We start from the raw sequence: 20,305 nt of genomic DNA on the forward strand, positions 1-20,305 counted from the left end.
ATGAAGCTAAAACCAATTCCGTTGTATTTATTTTGTACAATGACCATAAAGATTATTCTATACTACACTATATCAATATAATACTGTGTTGGGGTTTCCTCTAGGAATGGCCAGTTTTTCCTTACACTCAGCTATCAAGAATTCACATCTGAGCCAGTAATGTTCACTGTTCGAGCTTTTTCAACACAGGTAAGGTAGAGGATGGATGGATTTATATTTTTGGGAAGGGAGGGGAAAATGTACAGTATATTGGCAATATTTATCAGCTTGTGTGCAAGAATCCAGTAACGGTGAGATGGAAATATATGGATTTCTTACTTGTTTGATTGATGTCCCTTATTGGCATATATTTAAAGCAAAAAAATGCAATATATAGAGCCAGCTTTATGATCAAAACCAGGCCAATTAGCTGCAATCTAATTTAGCAAACACTATGAAACTCTGGGCACAGGTGTAATTTGTGCTTGGCAATGTCATGTGCCAATCATTAGGTCACAGTATTTTGCACCAATGGCACTTTCTGGATCCTTTTCAGGGTCAGCCCCTCTAGAGCATGCTGCACCGCATCTCTCATTAGGTTATGAGCACCTGAGTTGCTGTTCATTTTCTTTGGAAGCTACAAATTGCAGGATTTGGGCATCTTACCAAGCCATAAACCACAGCTTTCCAAGGGCAGTGTAAAGTTCACTACACATAGTAAACCAAAACCAAACCAAGTTGCTGTTATTGTTTAGTAAGGACAGAATAACAGAGTTGGAAAGGACCTTGGAGGTCTTCTAGTCCAACCCCCTGCTCAAGAGGGGGAGACCCTATACCCATGATGGTGAACCTATGGCACGCGGGCTACAGCTGGGTTTCATGCCAGCCATCGGCTCTGGCACGTACCAGTTGGTTTTTCACATTCACGCAGGGCCAGAGCAGGCCATTTTCACCTCCGGAGGCTGGGGAGGTCAAAAAAAGGCCCCAACAGGGAACAAATGAACTTCAGGTTGGCCCGTTGGGGGTGTTTTTTGCCCTCCCCAGCCTCCGAAGATTTTCCTGAAGCCTGGGGAGGGCCAAAACAGCCTCCCCTGCCCCTCTAGAGGCCCTCTGGAAGTCGGAAACGGATCATTTCCGAACTTCCAGTTGGCCCCTTCAGGCTGTTTTTTGCCCTCTCCAGCCGCCAGAGACTTTCCTGAAGCCTGGCGAGGGGTTGCATGTTCATGCGCAGGGCAGGGTGGTCATTAAATTAAAGTCAACGCTGCATTCATTAAGCAAACTCTTTGTCCGCTGGAGCATTTTTTTTATTGGAAACTGGTTTGCCACAAAAAATATATATATAAATCATAGTCCCATGATTTTGGGGTGCTGCAAATCACAATATGTGCCACCTGATGCCAAGTGCCCCAAATGCAATCATCTACCATTGGGAAAGAGGGTACCGGCAGAATTTTGAATCCAGGTTGTTAGATAAGTTCCCCGTTGGGAGAGCGAGTACGTTCAGAGAAGCGTTGTGAGAGTTGTGTTGGAGAACACACAAACCTGCATACAGAGACACTGCAGTTTAAATAGGCTTTTACTTTCGTGGAAATAGAGGTATCAGAGTCCATCAAACAGTCCAAGTCATACACGGATAAGACAGTCAGTCATCAATGTCTTTCAGTTAAGGGATAATCCAAGTAACATAGTCCAGTATCATATAATCAGTTCAGTACTCAAAGTTTGCTAGCAGTTGCAAAACTTACAATAACTCCCGGCACTTTCTAACAGCCAGCTTCCAAAAACACTCAGATCAGATCAGCCCAGCATCTAACAAACAGAGAGCTAACAGTCACTCTGGCTCCCTCTTATGGCCGATTGAGGAAAACAGCAACCAATCACATTTTACAGTATGATTTAAGGAAACAGGTACAACATTGTTACATGATTTATATATTGCCAAACCAATCGTTAGATTATATTCCTAACACAGGTTTTAATTACCATTTTTTGGGGGGGATCCGTCATAACTTTGAATCGGTTCTAAGTTGAGGACTACCTGTACCAGCCACTCGGGAGTTGATTTTTTTTTGGTTATTCTGTTTCAGCCTCCTTATGTCCTCAAGAACGAAGTCCTCGTGGTTAGCAAAGGAGACACGGGAACCATCACCAGCCACTTGCTTGATGTCCAGGATAGGGATAATCCTCAAGATGTGACGCTGACCATTTTAGACCCTCCGAAACATGGGCAATGGGTCAAGCTTTCAGGAAATACCCCGTTGACCCTGCGGGTGTTCAGCCTCAGCGAACTTTCAGGAGGATTCGTGCATTATGTTCACGACGGGTCTGACAGTTTGGAAGACGCGGCAGTTCTACAAGTCAGTGATGGGTGCCACTTTCAGAATATACTCTTCTGCATCAAGATTGACCTAAAGGTAAGACCTCTGAAATTGTGCCAGGGATGCTTAAAAATTTGAGACCCAACAGTGTTGAGAGGATAACAGCCATGATCCTTCACTGTTGGTCATGCTGGAGCCAGTTTGGTCTAGTACAGGGGTGAGCAATTCGTGGCTCTGGAGCCGCATGTGGCTCTTTCATCTCTCTGCTGCGGCTCCCTGTTGCTGGTCGGCTCCACAATTGATAGGTCTTTTGGTTAGGACAAGTAGAGGAAAAAGGACGCTGCGCTAGGGGAAAACTCTATGGTGGGGAAACCAGACTTCCGGTCGGCAGAGGAAAAAGGACACCACACTAGGAGGAGACTCTATGGTGGGGGAACCAGACTTCCGGGCGGCAGAGGAAAAAGGACGCCATACTAGGAGGAGACTCTATGGTAGGGGAACCGGACCTCTGGTTGGCTCCAGAATTAAATGGGGGGCTTCCAGTTAGGATCTTTGTGGCTCTTTGAGTGTTTAACTTTGCCGACCCCTGGTCTAGTAAAGTGATGGCTAACCTTTTTGTTGTTGGGTACCAAAAATGTGAGCGCACGGGCAATAGTAGGCGCTCATGCCAACACCCATAATGAAAACGGCCTCCCCTGGAGGCCCTACGGAAACCGGAAATGGATCGTTTCTGAATTTCCAATTGTTTTTCTCCCTCCTTAGGCTCCAGAGGCTTTCCTGAAGCCTGGGGAGGGTGAAAACGGCCACCCCCAGCCCTCCAGAAAGCCGAAAATCAGCTGGCTGGTGTGCGCATGCACGCTGGAGCTGATGGCTCGCGTGCCGGCAGATATGGCTCCACCTGCCATCTGTGGCACCCTTGCCGTAGGTTCGTTGAGACAACAGACTAGAAAACGGGAGACATGAATTCTAGACATGAAAACCAACTGGGTGACTTTGGGCCAATCACCAGGAGACCCTGTGTTCTAGTCCCGCCTTAGACATGAAAGCCAGCTGAGTGGCTTTGGGCCAATGACCAGGAGACCCAGTGTTCTAGTCCCGCCTTAGACATGAAAGCCAGCTGAATGACTTTGGGCCAATCACCAGGAGACCCTGTGTTCTAGCCCCGCCTTAGATATGAAAGCCAGCTGAGTGGCTTTGGGCCAATGGCCAGGAGACTTGAGAGTTCTAATCCTGCCTTAGCCTTGAAAACCAGGTGGGTAATTTGAGCCAATCACTCTCTCTTAGCCCAACTGACCTCACAGAGTTGTTGCTGTGAGGAAATTAGGAGGAAGAAGGAGCGTTGGATACATTTGCTACCTTGAGTTGTGTATACAGATAATAAGGGTGGGAAATAATAAGGTAATTGTGGTTGCTTGTATGTTAATGAGCAAAACCAATTCTGCCCATTATACTATTATCCTTGTATAATAAAGGTTACGTAGGCTGCTGTTTCTTCTCGTGTTTCAGGGCACTGGTTATAAATCTAAAATCTTACATGGTTTGGGACCAATTTGGTCTAGTGGTTAAATACCAGGCTACAACCATGAGTTCTACTCCTGCCTTAGCTATAAAAGCCAGCTGGATGACTGTGGTCCAATCACTAGGAAACTGTGAGTTCTAGTCCCGCCTTAGCCATGAAAGCCAGCTGGGTGACTTTGGGCCAATCACCAAGAGACTGTGAGTTCTAGTCCCGCCTTAGCCATGAAAGCCAGCTGGATAACTGTGGTCCAATCACTAGGAGACTGTGAGTTCTAGTCCCGCCTTAGCCATGAAAGCCAGCTTGACTTTGGGCCAATCACTAGGAGTCTGTGAGTTCTACTCCTGCCTTAGCCATGAAAGCCAACTGGGTGACTTTTGGCCAATCACTAGGAGTCTGTGAGTTCTAGTCCCGCCTTAGCCATGAAAGCCAGCTGGGTGACTTTGGGCCAATCACCAGGAGACTGTGAGTTCTAGTCCCGCCTTAGCCATGAAAGCCAGCTGGGTGACTTTGGGCCAATCACTAGGAGTCTGTGAGTTCTAGTCCCGCCTTAGCTATGAAAGCCAGCTGGTTGACTTTGAGTCAGTCATTCTCTCTCAGTCCAACTTACCTCACAAAGTTGTTGACCTGGGGAAAATAGATCAAAGGAGTATTGGGCACGGTTGCCACCTTGAGTTATTTGTAAAATATAAATAAATAAGCATAGTGTAACAGTTGTACATTCCAATCCACGTTGTAGACCTAATCCTCAGTGTTATACTTATTTACTTAGAAGTCATTTAAAGGACTCACTTCAAAGGAAATATTCATGCGCCTTTAAACCATCTTCTCTTTCCAGAAATTGCTGGGTACATTCATTCTGTCCCCAGGGGTATCTCCGTCAAAGTGTTTTTCATTTTTTCCCCCGCAGTCTGTAATTTGTAGGGAGTTGGAGGTGATAAAAACTCTGTCAGTTGAAAGCGACAAAAACGTCCATGCACTGAGAAAAATCTCCTCAGGGAAAACCCATTCTCGCTTCCTTCTTTTAATTTTAAGTGTGTTATATTAAACTAATTAGCAAAGGTAAAGTTTTCCCTCGTACATAGGTACTAGTTGTTCCTGACTCTAGGGGGCAGTGCTCATCTCCGTTTCAAAGCTGAAGAGCCGGCGATGTCCGAAGACGTCTCCGTGGTCATGTGGCCGGCATGACTAAACACTGAAGGCGCACGGAACACTGTTACCTTCCCACCAAAGGTGGTCCCTATTTTTCTACTTGCATTGTTATGTGCTTTCGAGCTGCTAGGTTGACAGAAGCTGGGACTAGTAACGGGAACTCACTCCGTTAGGCGGCGCTAGGGATTCGAACCGCCAAACTGCCAACCTTTCTGATCGACAAGCTCAGCATCTTAGACACTGAGGCACACTTTTAATTAGCAAAAGGGAAGTTTAAATATATTTAACAGTATTAATGGCGGAATATAGGTAGTCTTCGAGTCCCAACAGTTCATTTAGTGGCCATTCAAAGTTACAGCGGCACTGAAAAAAGTGACTTATGGCCGTTCTTCACATTTACGACCATCGCAGCATCCCCATGGTCCCGCCATCCAAATTCGGATGCTTGGCAACGGACTCATATTTATGACGGTTACATTGTCTGGGGGGTGGGGGTGTTGCGTGATCTCATTTTGCGACTTTATTACAAGCAAAGTCAGCGGGGAAGCCAGATTCGCTCTGCAACCAGGTTACTAACTTTGTAACTGCAGTGATTCACTTAACAATTGTGGCAAGTATTCTGTCCCTCCTTCTCCGCTCGTTAACAGACGGCAGGCAGACAAACTTAAAAGGAAAGAACTTTATCAGTCCTCGGCTCAGACTGGCTGCAAGCCCAAAAATAAACATAAATAAAGTCTCTGGCAAGAAGATAACAGAATGCAAAACAAAATCACTTACGGCAAAACCAGGTGTCCAAAAAGAAAGCAAAGCACTTCTCCAAGTGTCTCTCACAAACAAACCACGACCGATGAACAATGAATGAGTCCCAATGAACGTTGACTCCTGCAACCAGGGCGTGGCACCATCCGTCCTTTTATCACCAGACGACGCCACTAACGAGCTGCATTGTTAATGTTGCATCCCGACTCAACTCACAGCAAACTTCTGCTGCGTGACAACAGCAAGTAAGGTCACAAAATGGAGCAGAATTCACTTAACAAATTTCTCACTGAGCAACATACATTTTGGGCTCAATTGTGTGTCGTAAGTTGAAGACCACCTGTATAACAAGAAGGAGGTATCCTTATCCTAAGAAAGGAGTGGAAGGGGAGGAGAAAAAGAAGTGACCTAAAAAATAATATTGTCAACAGGAAAAAAAATGCTGGTTCTCTCGTGCTTCGTGGAAATAATAGTGTGCATTACACATGAACGAGTGAAGGACGTACTTTTTAGCTACCACGCTTGAGTGATGAATCCTCAGAGTGGATAAAATTAACACCACGGGGTATAAACAATGCAGGGCTTTGATTAAGATGTCCATTAAGAGGAGCAAACGCCTCCCCAGAATTTTATGACACAGATATATTGTCTTGTGACGATGTGGCTATGCATTTGTGGAGGGGTGAGTCAGTCCTAGGACAAACTCTGGGAAAAGTGATTGGATGATTTGGATGAGGGAATAAATGGGGAACTCATCAAATTTGCAGATGACACCAAGCTGGCAGGAATAGCCAACACTCCAGAAGATAGGCTTCAGATACAGAAGGATCTGGACAGACTTTAACATTGGGCACTATCTAAGAAAATGAAATTCAATGGTGAAAAGAGTAAGGTTCTGCATTTAGGCAACAAAAACGAAATGCACAGGTACAGTATAGGTGGTACCTTGCTCATTAGTAGTAACTGTGAGAGGGATTTTGGAGTCCTAGTGGACAACCATTTAAATAGGAGCCAGCCGTGTGCAGCAGCTGCCAAAAAAGCCAACGCAGTTCCAGGATGCATAAACAGAGGGGTAGAATCAAGATCACATGAAATGTTAATACCACTTTATAATGTCTTGGTAAGGCCACACTTGGAATACGGCATTCAGTTTTGGTCACCACGATGTAGAAAAGATGTGGAGACTCTAGAAGTAGTGCAGAGAAGAGCAACAAAGATGATTAGGGGACCGGAGACTAAAACATATGAAGAACGGTTGCAGGAATTGGGTATGTCTAATTTAATGAAAAGAAGGACTAAGGGAGACATGATAGCAGTCTTCCAATATCTCAGGGGCTGCCACAAATAAGAGGGAGCCAAGCTATTCTCCAAGGCACTTGAGGGCAGGACAAGAAGCAATGGGTGGAAACTAATCAAGGAGTGTAGCAACTTAGAATTGAGGAGAAATTTCCTGACAGTTAGAACAATTGAATCAGTGGAACAGAAGTTGCCTCCAGAAGTTGTGAATGCCCCAACATTGGAAGTCTTTAAGAAGATGTTGGATCACCATGTGTCTGAAACGGTATAGGGTTTCCTGCCTAGGCAGGGGGTTGGACTAGAAGACCTCCAAGGTCCCTTCCAACTCTGCTATTGTATTGTAAGTGCAGAGAAGAGCAACTAAGATAATTGGACATATGAAAAACAGTTGCAGGATTTGGTTTTGGCTAGTCCAGGGAAAAGACTAGGGCTGGGGGGGGGGGGGCATGATAACAGTCTTCCAGTACTTCAGGGGTTGCCACCAAGAAGAGGGGGGTCAAATTATTCTCCAAAGCACCAAAGGGCAGGACAAGAAACAATGGATGGAAATTAATCCAGGAGAGAAACAACCTGGAATGAAGGAGAAACTTCCTAACAGTGAGGACAGTTAAACAGTGGAACAACTTGCCTCCAGAAATTGTGGGTGTTCCATCACTGGAGGTTTTTAAGAAGAGACTGGACAGCCACTTGTCTGAAATGGTATAAGGTCTCCTGCTTGGGCAGGGGGTTAGACTAGAACAGGGGTCTCCAACCATGGCAACTTTAAGACTTTTGGACTCCAACTCCCAGAATTCCTTAGCCAGCTTTCCTCATCTTTGCTGGCTGAGGAATTCTGGGAGTTGAAGTCCACAAGTCTTGAAGTTGCCATGGTTGAAGACCCCTGGACTAGAAGACCTTCAAACCCCCTTCTAGTTCTATTCTAATTGATCGATTGATTGAGCTCCGGAAATCTCATCTTCGCTTGGATGCCGTGATTAGAAAATGCTAACTTGGATTTGGCATTTTTAGGCACGAACTTCCATGGGTCCATGTGGGCCTAAGTCTCTCCATCTATCCCATCTTTGCTTTCTTGCAGTGGGGCTTGTGGGAGAATTAATGTTGAATTGATCCTGGATTTCACACATCTGCTAAGATGGCTGGATTTGTACAACACACTTAAGGTATTGTGAACTTGCTAGAAGAGGGGTTCTCAAATTTCGCACCTTTAAGCAGGGGTGGGATTGAAAAATGTTAGCAACCAGTTCTCTGCCCGGTTGCTGGGTGGGTGTGGCCATGGTGGGTGTGGCCTACTCGGCCTCCTGCAACATGTGGGGTGGGGGGAGTTTTACCCTCCCCAGGTTCCAGAGGCTTTCCTCAAGCCTCTGGGAGGGCAAAAACGGCCTTCCCTGTACTCCGGAGGCCCTCCAGATCCTGGAAACAGGGCCGTTTTTGGACTTCCGGTACTTCTGGTAGACCTATTTTTTGCCCGCCCCAGACTCCGGAGGCTTTCTCTGAGCCTCCAGGAAGGCGAAAACGGCCTTCCCTGTACTCCAGAGGCCCTCCAGAGGCTGGAAACGGGCCCATTTCCGGACTTCTGGGAGCCTCTTTTTCACCCTCCCAGAGCCTCCACGCGGGCCCTGCACTTTTCTGACATGATTAAGGTGACCAGACGTCCCGCTTTTGGCAGGACAGTCCCGATTTTTAATAATTTGTCCCGCGTCCTGATTTTTGTAGAAAGGGTACCCTGCCCCTTTTTCGGCTCCACCATGTGGCTTCCTCTTGCAAACATTTCCACTCATTTTTCCAGGTCTATCTTTATCTATAGTGGCTGCACGCCGGGAGGGCGGCCTGCGGGGCTGGAGGCTGCGTGGCGGCTGTGCGCTGCCGAACACTAGCCGGAGTCGCGGAGCGGGCTGGCTGAGCGGCCTCGCACACAGCTCGCCTCGCTGCCCGATGGAGGCTGCCAGGCTGCTGGCGCTGCTTCTGCTGGCGCTACTGCGTCACTTTAGGCATGATGAATGGGCCGCGTGGAGACTACTGGGAGGGGCGGGGGCAGGTGGTCTTTGCAATAACCGGTTCGGCAAACGGCTGAGACTTTAAGACTTTTGGGCTTCAACTTTGTGAATTCTGGGAGTTGAAATCCACAAGTCATAAAGTCACCCAGTTTAGAGACACCCCCCCTCCCCGTGCTATAACCATGGCGCCTGTTATTCATAAAGGATAGCCGTGATTCTTAATCATACACATAAATATTGTAGGATCGACAACGCCGGCAAGACCTTCGCATCACCTTGGGGAGAATTAGTTATGTATCTTTCATGGATAGTGTCATACTTATGCATTAATTATCCTGTTTTGATTCTGCGTTCCTTTAATCCTGCAGCCCTTCTCTTCTTCTTCGGTGTGTGAATTGGATTTTAATAGCAATTAGGCAGGAGCCCTAGCAGATGTTCTGAGTTTTGTTTTAGAAGGTTTTAAAATATGATAAAAACCTCTCCATTTGCCATCTTAACGTTTTGAGCTCCTTTTGAGCTAGTCTACTACGTATTTGAAGATATTGAAAGTAATGAGGTGTTTCAGACCATTCCTAGCAGGGAGTCTCAAAAAAGATTTCATCTTTGTTTGATTAAATGTTAAATCTTTGCCGTCTATAGGAATCATTATCCCTGCCAATCAATCTTACCACGTTAACCTTTCGTGAAAGTAATGTTTGAGCAAAAGACGATGAAACTTCTTTTACGTTTAATCTCTCAATTTTAATCAGCTATTTATAGGTCTTTTGAAACTCCTAACAGAATAACAGAGTTGGAAGGTATCTTCTAGTCCATCCCTCTGCTCAAGCAGGAAACCCCGTACCTTTTCAGAGAAATGGTTGTCCAATTTCTTTTCAATATTTTCAATATTTCCCAGGAAATATTTCATTTTTCTAGGAGAGGCGCAGGTGCTAACTTCCTACTGTGGGAAGTTATCATCCAGCCCTCTCCCAGAAAAATGAAATATCCTAGGAAATATTGAAAAGGCAGAATATTTCCCTGGATATGAAAAGAAAGAAACATGTTTTAAAAGACAGAATAGTTGCCTGTAGCTTCCTGCCCATCCTCACTGTTAATGGGCCATTAAGAAGGCCAAGCTAGTCCACTCTACATAATAAAGACTTCCCCACTGCAGCCCAAGGGGGGATGGGAGTAAAGGCATGATAATATTGGCCCTTTACTCAACTGACCACGTGGTATCTGAGAACTCAACTAATCCTGGATTCAAAACACAGCCCAGAGAGTTGCCCCTGCATGGCCCTATGGGAGTCTGACAACCAATCAGAATACATTTCTTATACAGGACAGGAAACAGAGAGGTGGGACTGAACAGGTTATAAAAAGCCTAGCAAGCCCCTCCCTCAGCCCTTCACTTCTTCTCCACCAACATTGAAGCATGCGATCACCTTTTCTGTTCAGGGCTCAAGCCATGTGGCCCTGTCCAACAATAAACCATCTTTCCAAGCAGCCTCCATGTCTCCAGTCTCTTTTTCCCCACTTGGAGCTGAACCCAGAAGGACATTTCTTTCATCACTACAGTACAAAAAAAATAAAAAAAAATAGAAAGCTCCAAAATGCTGCCAATTACTTCGCATGTCTTTATTTGAGGATTCATCTTGAAATTAATCAATGCTCATCCGGGTATCGATGGCTGGATGGGACCTTTTGGTCTTTTTTATTCCCTTTTTGGCTTGTTGATTGTCTCCGTTGAAGACGTAGTCCTTATGTCTTCATTTTTCTCAGGTGTATGAGGACGTAACAGAACGTTCTTGTTTTTTCCTCCTTTTGCGTACAACTTTTTTTAAAATATATTTTTTTATTCTTTTTAAACAAAACAACACATACACAACAAAACAAGAGAAGAACAAATAACAACTTTCCTCCATTTCATCAAGCATGTCGTTTGGTTACAAGTTTTTGTGCTTCAATTCTTAATCTTAGGATTAATATCACTGGTTTTGCATTAAACATAACTGGATATTTCGCTGTCATTGAGCATTATGTCTTCAAACTACCATTAATATTCTTTCATTTGTAACAATCCTTATTTCCTTGAATTCATAATTATCTATCAAATAACGATGAGTCTTTAAAGTATTATAGTATCACCTATCTCTAAGGAGAAAAAGCGAAGATTAGAACAAATAATTCCCATTAATTTATAATATACATTCATATTTTCAACTGGCCATAATGTCACCAATCATCCAGAGTTCCAACAATATTTTTCCATTATTAATTATTAATCCATATAGTGGTTAAGTATTTCAATTCATATATATATATATATATGTGTGTGTGTGTGTGTGTGTGTGTGTATGTATGTATGTATGTATGTATGTATGTATGTATGTATGTATCAGGGGTGGGTTTCTCGCCCCGTTCCAACCGGTTCGGTGGGAACGGGGCTGGCAGCGTCCTCGTGCACGTGCGCAGCGCAGGCATGCGTACTAGCATCTGTGCGATGCTCCAGCTGCTCCTGGAGGATCGCGCAGGCGCTGTATGCATCCTGCGCATGCGTGGAAGCGCAGAACTCGTCAAAACCGGGTAAGGAACGCGGGCGGGGCGGGTGGCCCTTCGCCGTTCCCGGAAGTTACTTACTTCCGGGTTCGCCGACCAACCGGTTCACAGGGACCGCCGCAAACCAGTTGAAACCCACCCATGGTATGTATGTATGTATGTATGTATGTATGTATATATATATTGTTCATTACATCATCATTGATCCGTTTAATATACCAAGGTCTGTCTTTCTAATATAAAATGGTCACTACATACAATTATACCAAAGTATTCAATTCATCCCACTCTTATACATTAAGATCATTATTATCCTTTATATTACATGCGTATAACTTTTTGAACAGTAGATATATCCCAGACATTTACACTTTAAAGAAACCACAGCGTTCATTTTAACACAGATTTATAATCCAATCTAAAAGTGCACTCAGGAATGGCCCAGAAAAAGGCGAGTTTGAACACTTTTATTATTATTCGTTCAAGCAGATATCAAATTGAAGTGCCAATTTGAGTTCAAGTGCTTCTACCAAACTAATTCAACTTCTGTTGTTTCTTTCTTTGCAGTATGAAAATCCAGTAACGCATTATGAGATTATTTATTTGGTATTGAACAGAAAGCAACAAAATACAGAAAGTTTACATTTAGCTATTTATGAAGTAGATTTGTCCAGATTTTTAGAGGGGAAGACGGGGGACCATTCGATTTGCAAAGGATCAAAAATCTCATTCTTCAATTCGAAGAAACAATTGAAAAAATAATTTGTTTCTTTCTGGTCAACCTTTTTTTTTTAAACAGCAGAGAAGTTTAAAAAAAAATATATCTCATCCTAGAGGGAAAATAAGAGGAGCTGATTGTAGTGTAAGTAGTGATCTATTTTTCAAATAACATTCAGAAGAACAGAAGTATAGAGTTGAAGCAGCTGGAGTCAAAACTCTAACAGAATCTAATGCTGAATAAAGAAACAAAAATTAAGACAATTCATTATCAAGCATATCATTTGGAAGTAAATGAATCTTAGAAAAAGATGAATTTTCTTAAGCAGAAGTATTTCGAGAAAAATAATGAGCCACACAAATTGTTGGCCTATCAACTAGGTGTTTTTTTAAAAAAAATAAAAAATAATCCACCCAATATTCAAAATTTTCTGAATGGTTCACAATAAAACACATTAAAATGCCAAAAATAAATAAATAAATATACAACTATCACTTCAGACAGAAAGAATTATATTTCAGCTTCAGAAGAGATGGTAAATCAGTTTGTTAAATACTATTGTCAACTATATGGAAAACAGAAGTCAAGTTTGTAAAAGTTTATAGAGCAGTGGTGGGATTCAAATAGCAATAGCAATAACAGTTAGACATATACTGCTTCATAGGGCTTTCAGCCCTCTCTAAGCGGTTTACAGAGTCAGCATATTGCCCCCACAGTCTGGGTCCTTATTTCACCCACCTCAGAATGATGGAAGGCTGAGTCAACCTTGAGCCGGTGAGATTAGAACCGCTGAACTGCAGATAACAGTCAGCTGAAGTGGCCTGCAGTACTGCACCCTAACCACTGCGCCACCTCGGCTCTTATTGTTAAATAATTTAACAACCGGTTCTCTGCCCTAATGACCAGCTGGGTAGGTGGGGCTCGGTGCTCATGTGACTGGGTGGGCGTGGCCAACTCAACATCACTCACATCAATGGGCGCTTCACCTTAGCTGTTACAATGGTAATAAGGGTTAACCGGAGAGGCAGTTTCTGTAAGCAGGGCAATAAAGATTAGGCTAGAAACAACACCAGAATATTTCCTTCCTGCCTTCCTTACAAGATTAACCCCGTAAAGTGGAAAGAAACAAAAGATTTTTTCCAACAACCGGTTCTCCGAACTGCTTAGAAAGTTAAAAACCGGTTCTCCCGGATAGGTGTGCACTGGCTGAATCCCACCACTGTTATAGAATATTTGGATACAACACTAGATTATGAAATTTACAGATCAACAAAAGGAATTGCTTAACAAGCCAATTACAGAAGATGAAATGAAGGATGCGCAACATTGCGTAAATTCCCAGAACCTGTATTTTGCAAAAGGCTAAGATTTTCAAAGAAATTTCCATGGGATTATTAATTAAGATTGAGATGAGCTAGAAAGCAGGAAATAAAGGGCATGATGGCAGGTGGGCGGGAGCTACTGGTTCGCCCGAACCGGTCTGAACTGGCTGAATATCACCTCTGACTGTCATCAAAAAATGTGGTTTTTAGGTAGGGTTGTATCTGACCTGTGACATTCTGAAAACCCCTAGGTGGCGGCAAAGAATTAGCAATTTTTTTGTATCTCTCTGTGGCCATCTAGTGGTCACTTGGTTCTTTTAACAGTTCAGTTGTGGTAGCTTTAACTGAGCTGCATGAATATTATTATTCTCAGCTGAAAACGGATGCCTGTGATAGGGATATTACTTTTTAAATTGACAGATACCCCCCTGCAGCTTTACTTGTAGTTGGAGTTAGGCAACTACCAGCTTGGAATTTTTTCTGAGGACACTAGTGTGAAGTAATGTATCCTTGCTTGAAAAATGGGACAACCTTTAACTCATACTTGTATTGCTTTTTTAACCCTTTTATTTTATTTCCTGTGAATTCTGTTATTCACATGCAGCCAAGTCTTTCAAGGGAGGACTTGCAGTCACAGACCTTATCTGGCTCGAGAGCTGCCAGGCCGATATCTGCAAAACTTGGCAAGGCGTCTTGGAGACAGAGAATAAGCGAATTAATTGTCTCCTGCAAACTCCACTCCCCCCTGTCGCTCCTCTTTTATTCCTCTGGGAGGGGCCATTCACCGTCACCTGTGACCTTACTCCCAAGTCGGGCCCCTGTTCTTTAGCTGTTCCCTTCGTCTGGCAGCTCTCTGCGTGTGCACCACTGGGAACAGGCTCCAGCTGTTCTTCTGCCTCACTGATGTCCGACTCTGAAGGCAGCTGATAACTGTCATATGGCCCTGGCCCCCTCTCTGCCTCCGAGCCGTCATCAGAGCCTTCCCCAGACTCCGGACTGGCCCATCTTCTCCCCAACCTCCTCACTGTCTGAATCTGCTGCCATCTATGCCTGCTACTGATGGGCCACAGCAAGACTGTTCTAAACGCTATGGGGCGATATATAATTCTAAGTACTATTGCTATTAACTACTGTCTTGCTTAGCAATGGAAATTTTTGGCCTCAATTGTGGTCCTAAATCCAGGACTACCTGTATTTCCTATTCTCCCCCGAATAAATATTATTTAAGCATCAAATCTGCATGTGGCTTCCTCGCACCATCTTTTTCTCCACCATGCTGTGCACGTTGCGTCACTGAGTTGTTTCTGAAAAGCCGTCTCATCCGTTACCCCCCGATTGCTGCACAACTGATTTAAGCAGGCTATGCCCTTTTTATTTCCTCGCTTTTTAATTGCTGTTGATCAAAGAAGTTAACTGCATAAAGTATTTTATTTAATTTTCTTTTTGAGCCATGGAAAAGTGATGCTTTGGGGAAGGGTTTTATAGCTCCTCTAGAATTGAGGAAGTAGCTCTGCTGAACCTTGAAATGGAACCACTCTAGCAATTTTGTTTCCAAACATCCTCAAAATGTATTGGAAAATGAATAACAGGATGTATATTTGATTACAGAACAGTACCTAAAAAAAAAAAAAGGACTGTGACCCTTTTGAACAATGACTGTAGATAAGTCTAGAGGAAAAATATTGTGAAGTCTAAAGCAGTCATTCTCCCTTTTTTTAAAAAAATGCATATACTTAGGTGTGTGTGGCCCAGCAGGAGCGCGTTGGAGCTGCCACCAGACTCCGACAGCGAGGGGCCCTATGAGTCGGCTCTGGAGGATGTGGAGGACCCTGGACAGGGTTCCAAATCCGAGCAGGGCGCAGAGAGGCTGGTTGGCCACCAGGAGGCGCCTGAGCCCTTGGACCAGTGGGGCAGAGACAAGGGAGTGTGATCCTGACGTCAGCAGTGAGTTGTTCCTCGAGTGCCCGGCACCGAAGAGCTAATAGGCGTCAGCAACAGTTGCGCAAGTACAGGAGGTAATAGCACTCAGCTGGTGGTCTTTAGGCTCCTCTCCAGACTATAAAAGGACTGCTTTGTGCACATGCCCCTTTTGCAGAAGTCAACACAGGAACTTAATGCTGGATAACATTGTTTGAGCTTGTCAGGCTGGATTGCTGCCATGGCTTATCTGTGCTGGATTGCTGCCCAAGCTTGTCTGTGCGGGTTTTCTGCAAAGGACCTGTCTGTCTGTTAATTAAATGCCGTAACTTATCTTTGGCTCGGAGTGTGTTGGTGTGGGACGAGGGGTGTCAGAACACTTAGGAATATGTAAATAAGAGCAGGATGTGCTAGGAGGTGGAATTAAATGAGATTAATGTCCAGCTTAAGTTAAAATTCAGAAGGATTAATTGCTCAAACCTATGCACAAGAAACTAGTCAACTAACGTTCAAATCTGAAATGGCACCAATAAGCAGGAGTGGGATTCAGCCTTTTCAGACTGGCGCAGGCGAACCGTTTGTTATGATTTTGCACAGTTCGGAGAACCGGTAAAATCGACCATTGGCTACCCTCCCCCCCCGCCCTATATAGAAGCTGCTGCTTCTCTGTGCTGCGCACTTTCCAGATGGGACTTAGAGAAAAGCGGCGGCTCACAGTTGCTAAAGTGCACAAGAGACGCTCTTTCTCCCAGCCAAGAGCAGCAGCGGAGAGAAGCAGCCGCTGCCCCGGAGAGCAGAGATGAAGCGTGAGCAGGCCCCGAAAGGGCTGCTCAGTCGACCCTTGCCGCGTGGCGGAAGTCACACATGTGCGGAAGCCGTGTGCATGTGCACGCATGGAAGGCGTGCATGCATATGCAGAGGCTGCGCGCATGCGCATGCATGGAAGCCACTCACACTCACATTTTCAGCGAAGCAGTTGTTAAGTGGGTTGAATCCTATCACTGCAGACAAGGGTCAACAGAATTCAAGAGGGGCTCATTGTTTGTGGCAATGTAAGAACTCTAAGCTGATGACACATTTAACTCCACCATCACCCCCGGATCTGCCTGATTTTCCCCTACAAACATTCCTTGATTGTTCAAGACATTTCAAATCTCTCTGATTTCATCCATAATACAATAAGGTAACCGTGAACTGATTGTACAACCTTGCTTTTAAAAACAATCGATTTCTGAATACGCTCCCTATTTTTTGCCGAGTAAAACAATCTACTTTAATGAGCTCATTGACCTACCATCCCAACCCTTAAAGAGCATCCAGAAATGTTCCCAATGAGCTCGTTAGGATCCTCTTAGCAATTAGAAGCACAGCAAAATTAATTATAATAATAATGATCAAGGACAGGGGTTTAATGGATTTAATCTGCATCCCCGTTTTGCAGATATGCACCGAGTTGTAACTTAAAATAGCCTCTTTGCTCTGGTTACCTTTCACAAAGAGCTGTTGGGAAATGTCATGGACCACTTCATTGGGTCCACAGCTAAGCCAAAGTTTGCTTAATTTGATTGAATAAGTCGCAAAGTACAGAGTTAAACTCTGAACCACTAGCTCTCAAAGTTTGACAACGAAACAATGGAATATGGATATTTTCAAAGTAGATGGAGATTCTCAAATCATCCAGGTCATGGTTGTCCCAAAGGTGCATTTTTTTCAAAAGGCAGATGGACTTCCTTTGTTTTTCCCTTCTGGAGAACCGAAGAAGCTTCTGGATGAGCCGAGGTGGCACAGTGGTTAGGGTGCAGCACTGCAGGCCACTTCAGCTGACTGTTATCTGCAGTTCAGCGGTTCAAATCTCACCGGCTCAGGGTTGACTCAGCCTTCCATCCTTCCGAGGTGGGTGAAATGAGGACCCAGACTGTGGGGGCGATACGCTGACTCTGTAAACCGCTTAGAGAGGGCTGAAAGCCCTATGAAGCAGTATATAAGTCCAACTGCTATTGCTATGAGAGAGAAGCAAAATGTCTTCAAGCAAAAGAAAAAAAATAAAGTCTAGCTGTCATTTGAAAAAGCACCCTTGGGATGTTTTCAAAGGTTGCTGGATTTTGAAAGACCCAAAGTGGCATTTTTATTACATGTATCGGATCCTCAGTAGCTGCATTCACATGCAAATGAGGAGAGAGAGAGAGAGACAGATATGTGTTGTGGCCCAACAGGAGCCGTTGGAGCTGCAAACAGACTCCGATAGCGAGGGACCCTATGAGTCGGCTCTGGAAGATGTGGAGGACCCTGGACAGGGTTCAGACTCCGAGCAGGGACCAGAGAGGCTGGTTGGCCACCAGGAGGTGCCTGAGCCTTGGACCAGTGGGGAGGAGCCAAGGGAGTGTGATCTGGATGTCATGCATTGGAGCAGTGGGGAGGAGCCAAGGGAGTTGTTCCTGGATGCCCAGCAACGGAGAGCTAATAGGCGTAAGGAACAGTTACGCAGTTACAGGAGATAATTGCACTCAGCTGGTGGTAATTAGGCTCCTCTCAAGACTATAAAAGGAATGATTGTGCACACGCCCCTTTGCAGGAGTCAACGTATTCACTAAAGTTGGAGAACTTTTGTGGCTAGCTTGGCAGGCTGGATTGCTGCCAAGGTTAGTCTGTGCTGGCTTGCTGCCCAAGTCCTGTCTGTGTGTTAATAAATCCTTGCAGTATTTTTGTCTCGACGTGCTTTGGTGTAGGACGAGGGGGGTCAGAACAGATATATATGTATGTATGTATGTATGTATGTATGTATGTATGTATGTATGTATGTATGTATGTAGTGGGTTGATCCTATTACATCCTGAAGGTGCTGTACCGTCCTTAATCCCATCAACTGGAGCTGAAGATGTTTTGTTTATGAATAGATTGCCCCGATTTCTTAATGGGCACAAAATATCCATCTCTAAAGACTTCAGGCATCTGCTGGATGCTGTTGAGGCTGCTTTCTGCCTTTGTTAAAAAAAAATTCCTTTGGGGAAATATAATATTCTGCCTCTTTTAATATTCCCCAAAATATTTTATTTTCTTGGGGGCGGGGAGTTCCCACAGAGTGTAACATTAAATAAAATTGTAGTGCTTTTGAACTCTATCCTGCCTTTTGATTTCTTGCAGCTGACAAGTTCATAGAAACCAATGCCACCGTTAGAGCATTCCATTGGTCTATGGGTGATGGTATAAATTTCAATCCCTTTGGAAATTCAGCAGGTGCCTTGTTTGAAGATGTCACCTTAAGATTTGTCCCACAAATACTCAAAAGACTCAGGCTATTCTTATCTTCCAACCTCGCCTCCCCATTAATAGCTTCATTTAATGACATTATGTGTGTTCAATCTTCTTTGCAGAGCAGTGGCATTCCCCGCCTGGTGATCAGCTCTACTGTCTGGGTCCCAGAGGGAGGCATGTTGCAAATCACCAAAAAAAATCTGCAAGCCGAGATGTTTGGGGCCAGTGATTCTGCAATCATCTATAACATTAAGGACAAGCCACAATATGGTAAGTGGGATGTGTGTGTGTGTATGGAACTTCTTGAGTTATTAAGGCTTCCCCTTTGACTTTTGCTTGTCAGAAAATCGCAATGTCAACCCTCAAAGCATCCCTGGGCTGCTCTCGAGTTGCCATAGGCAAGGGGAACTCATGAAGCAGCACAGCAGCCACAAACAAAAGTACATTCCACGCATATCTTTCTCAAGGCTGTCTCCCAGTAGCTGGAGGGGCATGATTTCTACAGCTCGAAAGTGCTCCATTGGAAAATGTGATTTATGACACACCCTGGGGGGAGAGAGGAAACAGGGTCATAATTAGGTTGTGGGGTCAGAGTTGGCTTCACTTGGGTACATGCCGACATGTTGCTCCTAAAAATAACTGGATTTCTTTTGAAGCTTGGCTTGAGGCTCACGGTTTAATTAGGGCAACTTCCAACTCTGCTATTGTATTGTATTGTAAGTGCAGAGAAGAGCAACTAAGATAATTAGACATATGAAAAACAGTTGCAGGATTTGGTTTTGGCTAGTCCAGGGAAAAGTCTAGGACTGGGGGGGGGCATGATAACAGTCTTCCAGTACTTCAGGGGTTGCCACCAAGAAGAGGGGGTCAAATTATTCTCCAAATTATTCTCCTTTGGAACCCTGACATGCAAAAGGTGATGACATAACCCCAGGCACTCAATCTTTCCCAGCATGAGGCTCTTCTCCAGGGAGTCCTTCCTTCTCATTAGGTGGCCAAAGTATTTGAGTTTCCTCTTCAGAATCTGGCCTCCTAAAGAGCAGTCAAGGTTGATCTTCTCTAGGAATGACTGGTTGGATTGCCTTGCAGTCCAAGGCACTCGCAGGAGTCTTCTCCAGCACCGGAGTTCAAAGGTCCCCATTCTTTGGCGCTCAGCCTTTCTTATGGTCCAACTTTTCATAGCCACACATTGCAACTGGGAAAACCAATAGCCTTGACTATATGCACTTTCTGGAAAGACTATATCGCCTATAATTATAATGATAGAAAGTTCCTACCTATATTCGAACATATGTGTGCCCTTGTGTTGCTGTGTGCCTTGGAAAACAACATTTCTTCAGGCAGGGTCTGCATGTTTTTCATTGAAGTCACAAAGAAGTCTTCCAGATTTAAGAAAAACAAACTAACGCTACGTGATCAGACTTTGCAGCTCCCAGGGAACGGCCTAGAAAAACAAGCATTAGATGTAATGGTATTCCGTACAGGCTAAGCTCTTCGGTGTTTGATGTATATTTGTTTGCAGCTGATAAAATACTTGGAATACT

General features: G+C 44.4%; 1 protein-coding gene across 1 annotated transcript in view; it reads left to right on the forward strand.

Moving 5' to 3' along the window:
* The window catches only part of FRAS1 (Fraser extracellular matrix complex subunit 1), a 224,195-nt gene that overhangs the window by 73,345 nt on the left and 130,545 nt on the right, over positions 1-20,305 (forward strand). The window contains exons 19-22 of the mRNA XM_032224319.1: positions 105-189; positions 2,067-2,393; positions 9,580-9,596; positions 18,883-19,031. Coding sequence (XP_032080210.1) covers positions 105-189; positions 2,067-2,393; positions 9,580-9,596; positions 18,883-19,031 — 578 coding nt within the window. The remainder of the gene's footprint in view (positions 1-104; positions 190-2,066; positions 2,394-9,579; positions 9,597-18,882; positions 19,032-20,305) is intronic.

The sequence above is a fragment of the Thamnophis elegans genome, chromosome 9, assembly GCF_009769535.1.
Source record: "Thamnophis elegans isolate rThaEle1 chromosome 9, rThaEle1.pri, whole genome shotgun sequence".
NCBI classification, from domain to species: Eukaryota; Metazoa; Chordata; class Lepidosauria; order Squamata; family Colubridae; genus Thamnophis; species Thamnophis elegans.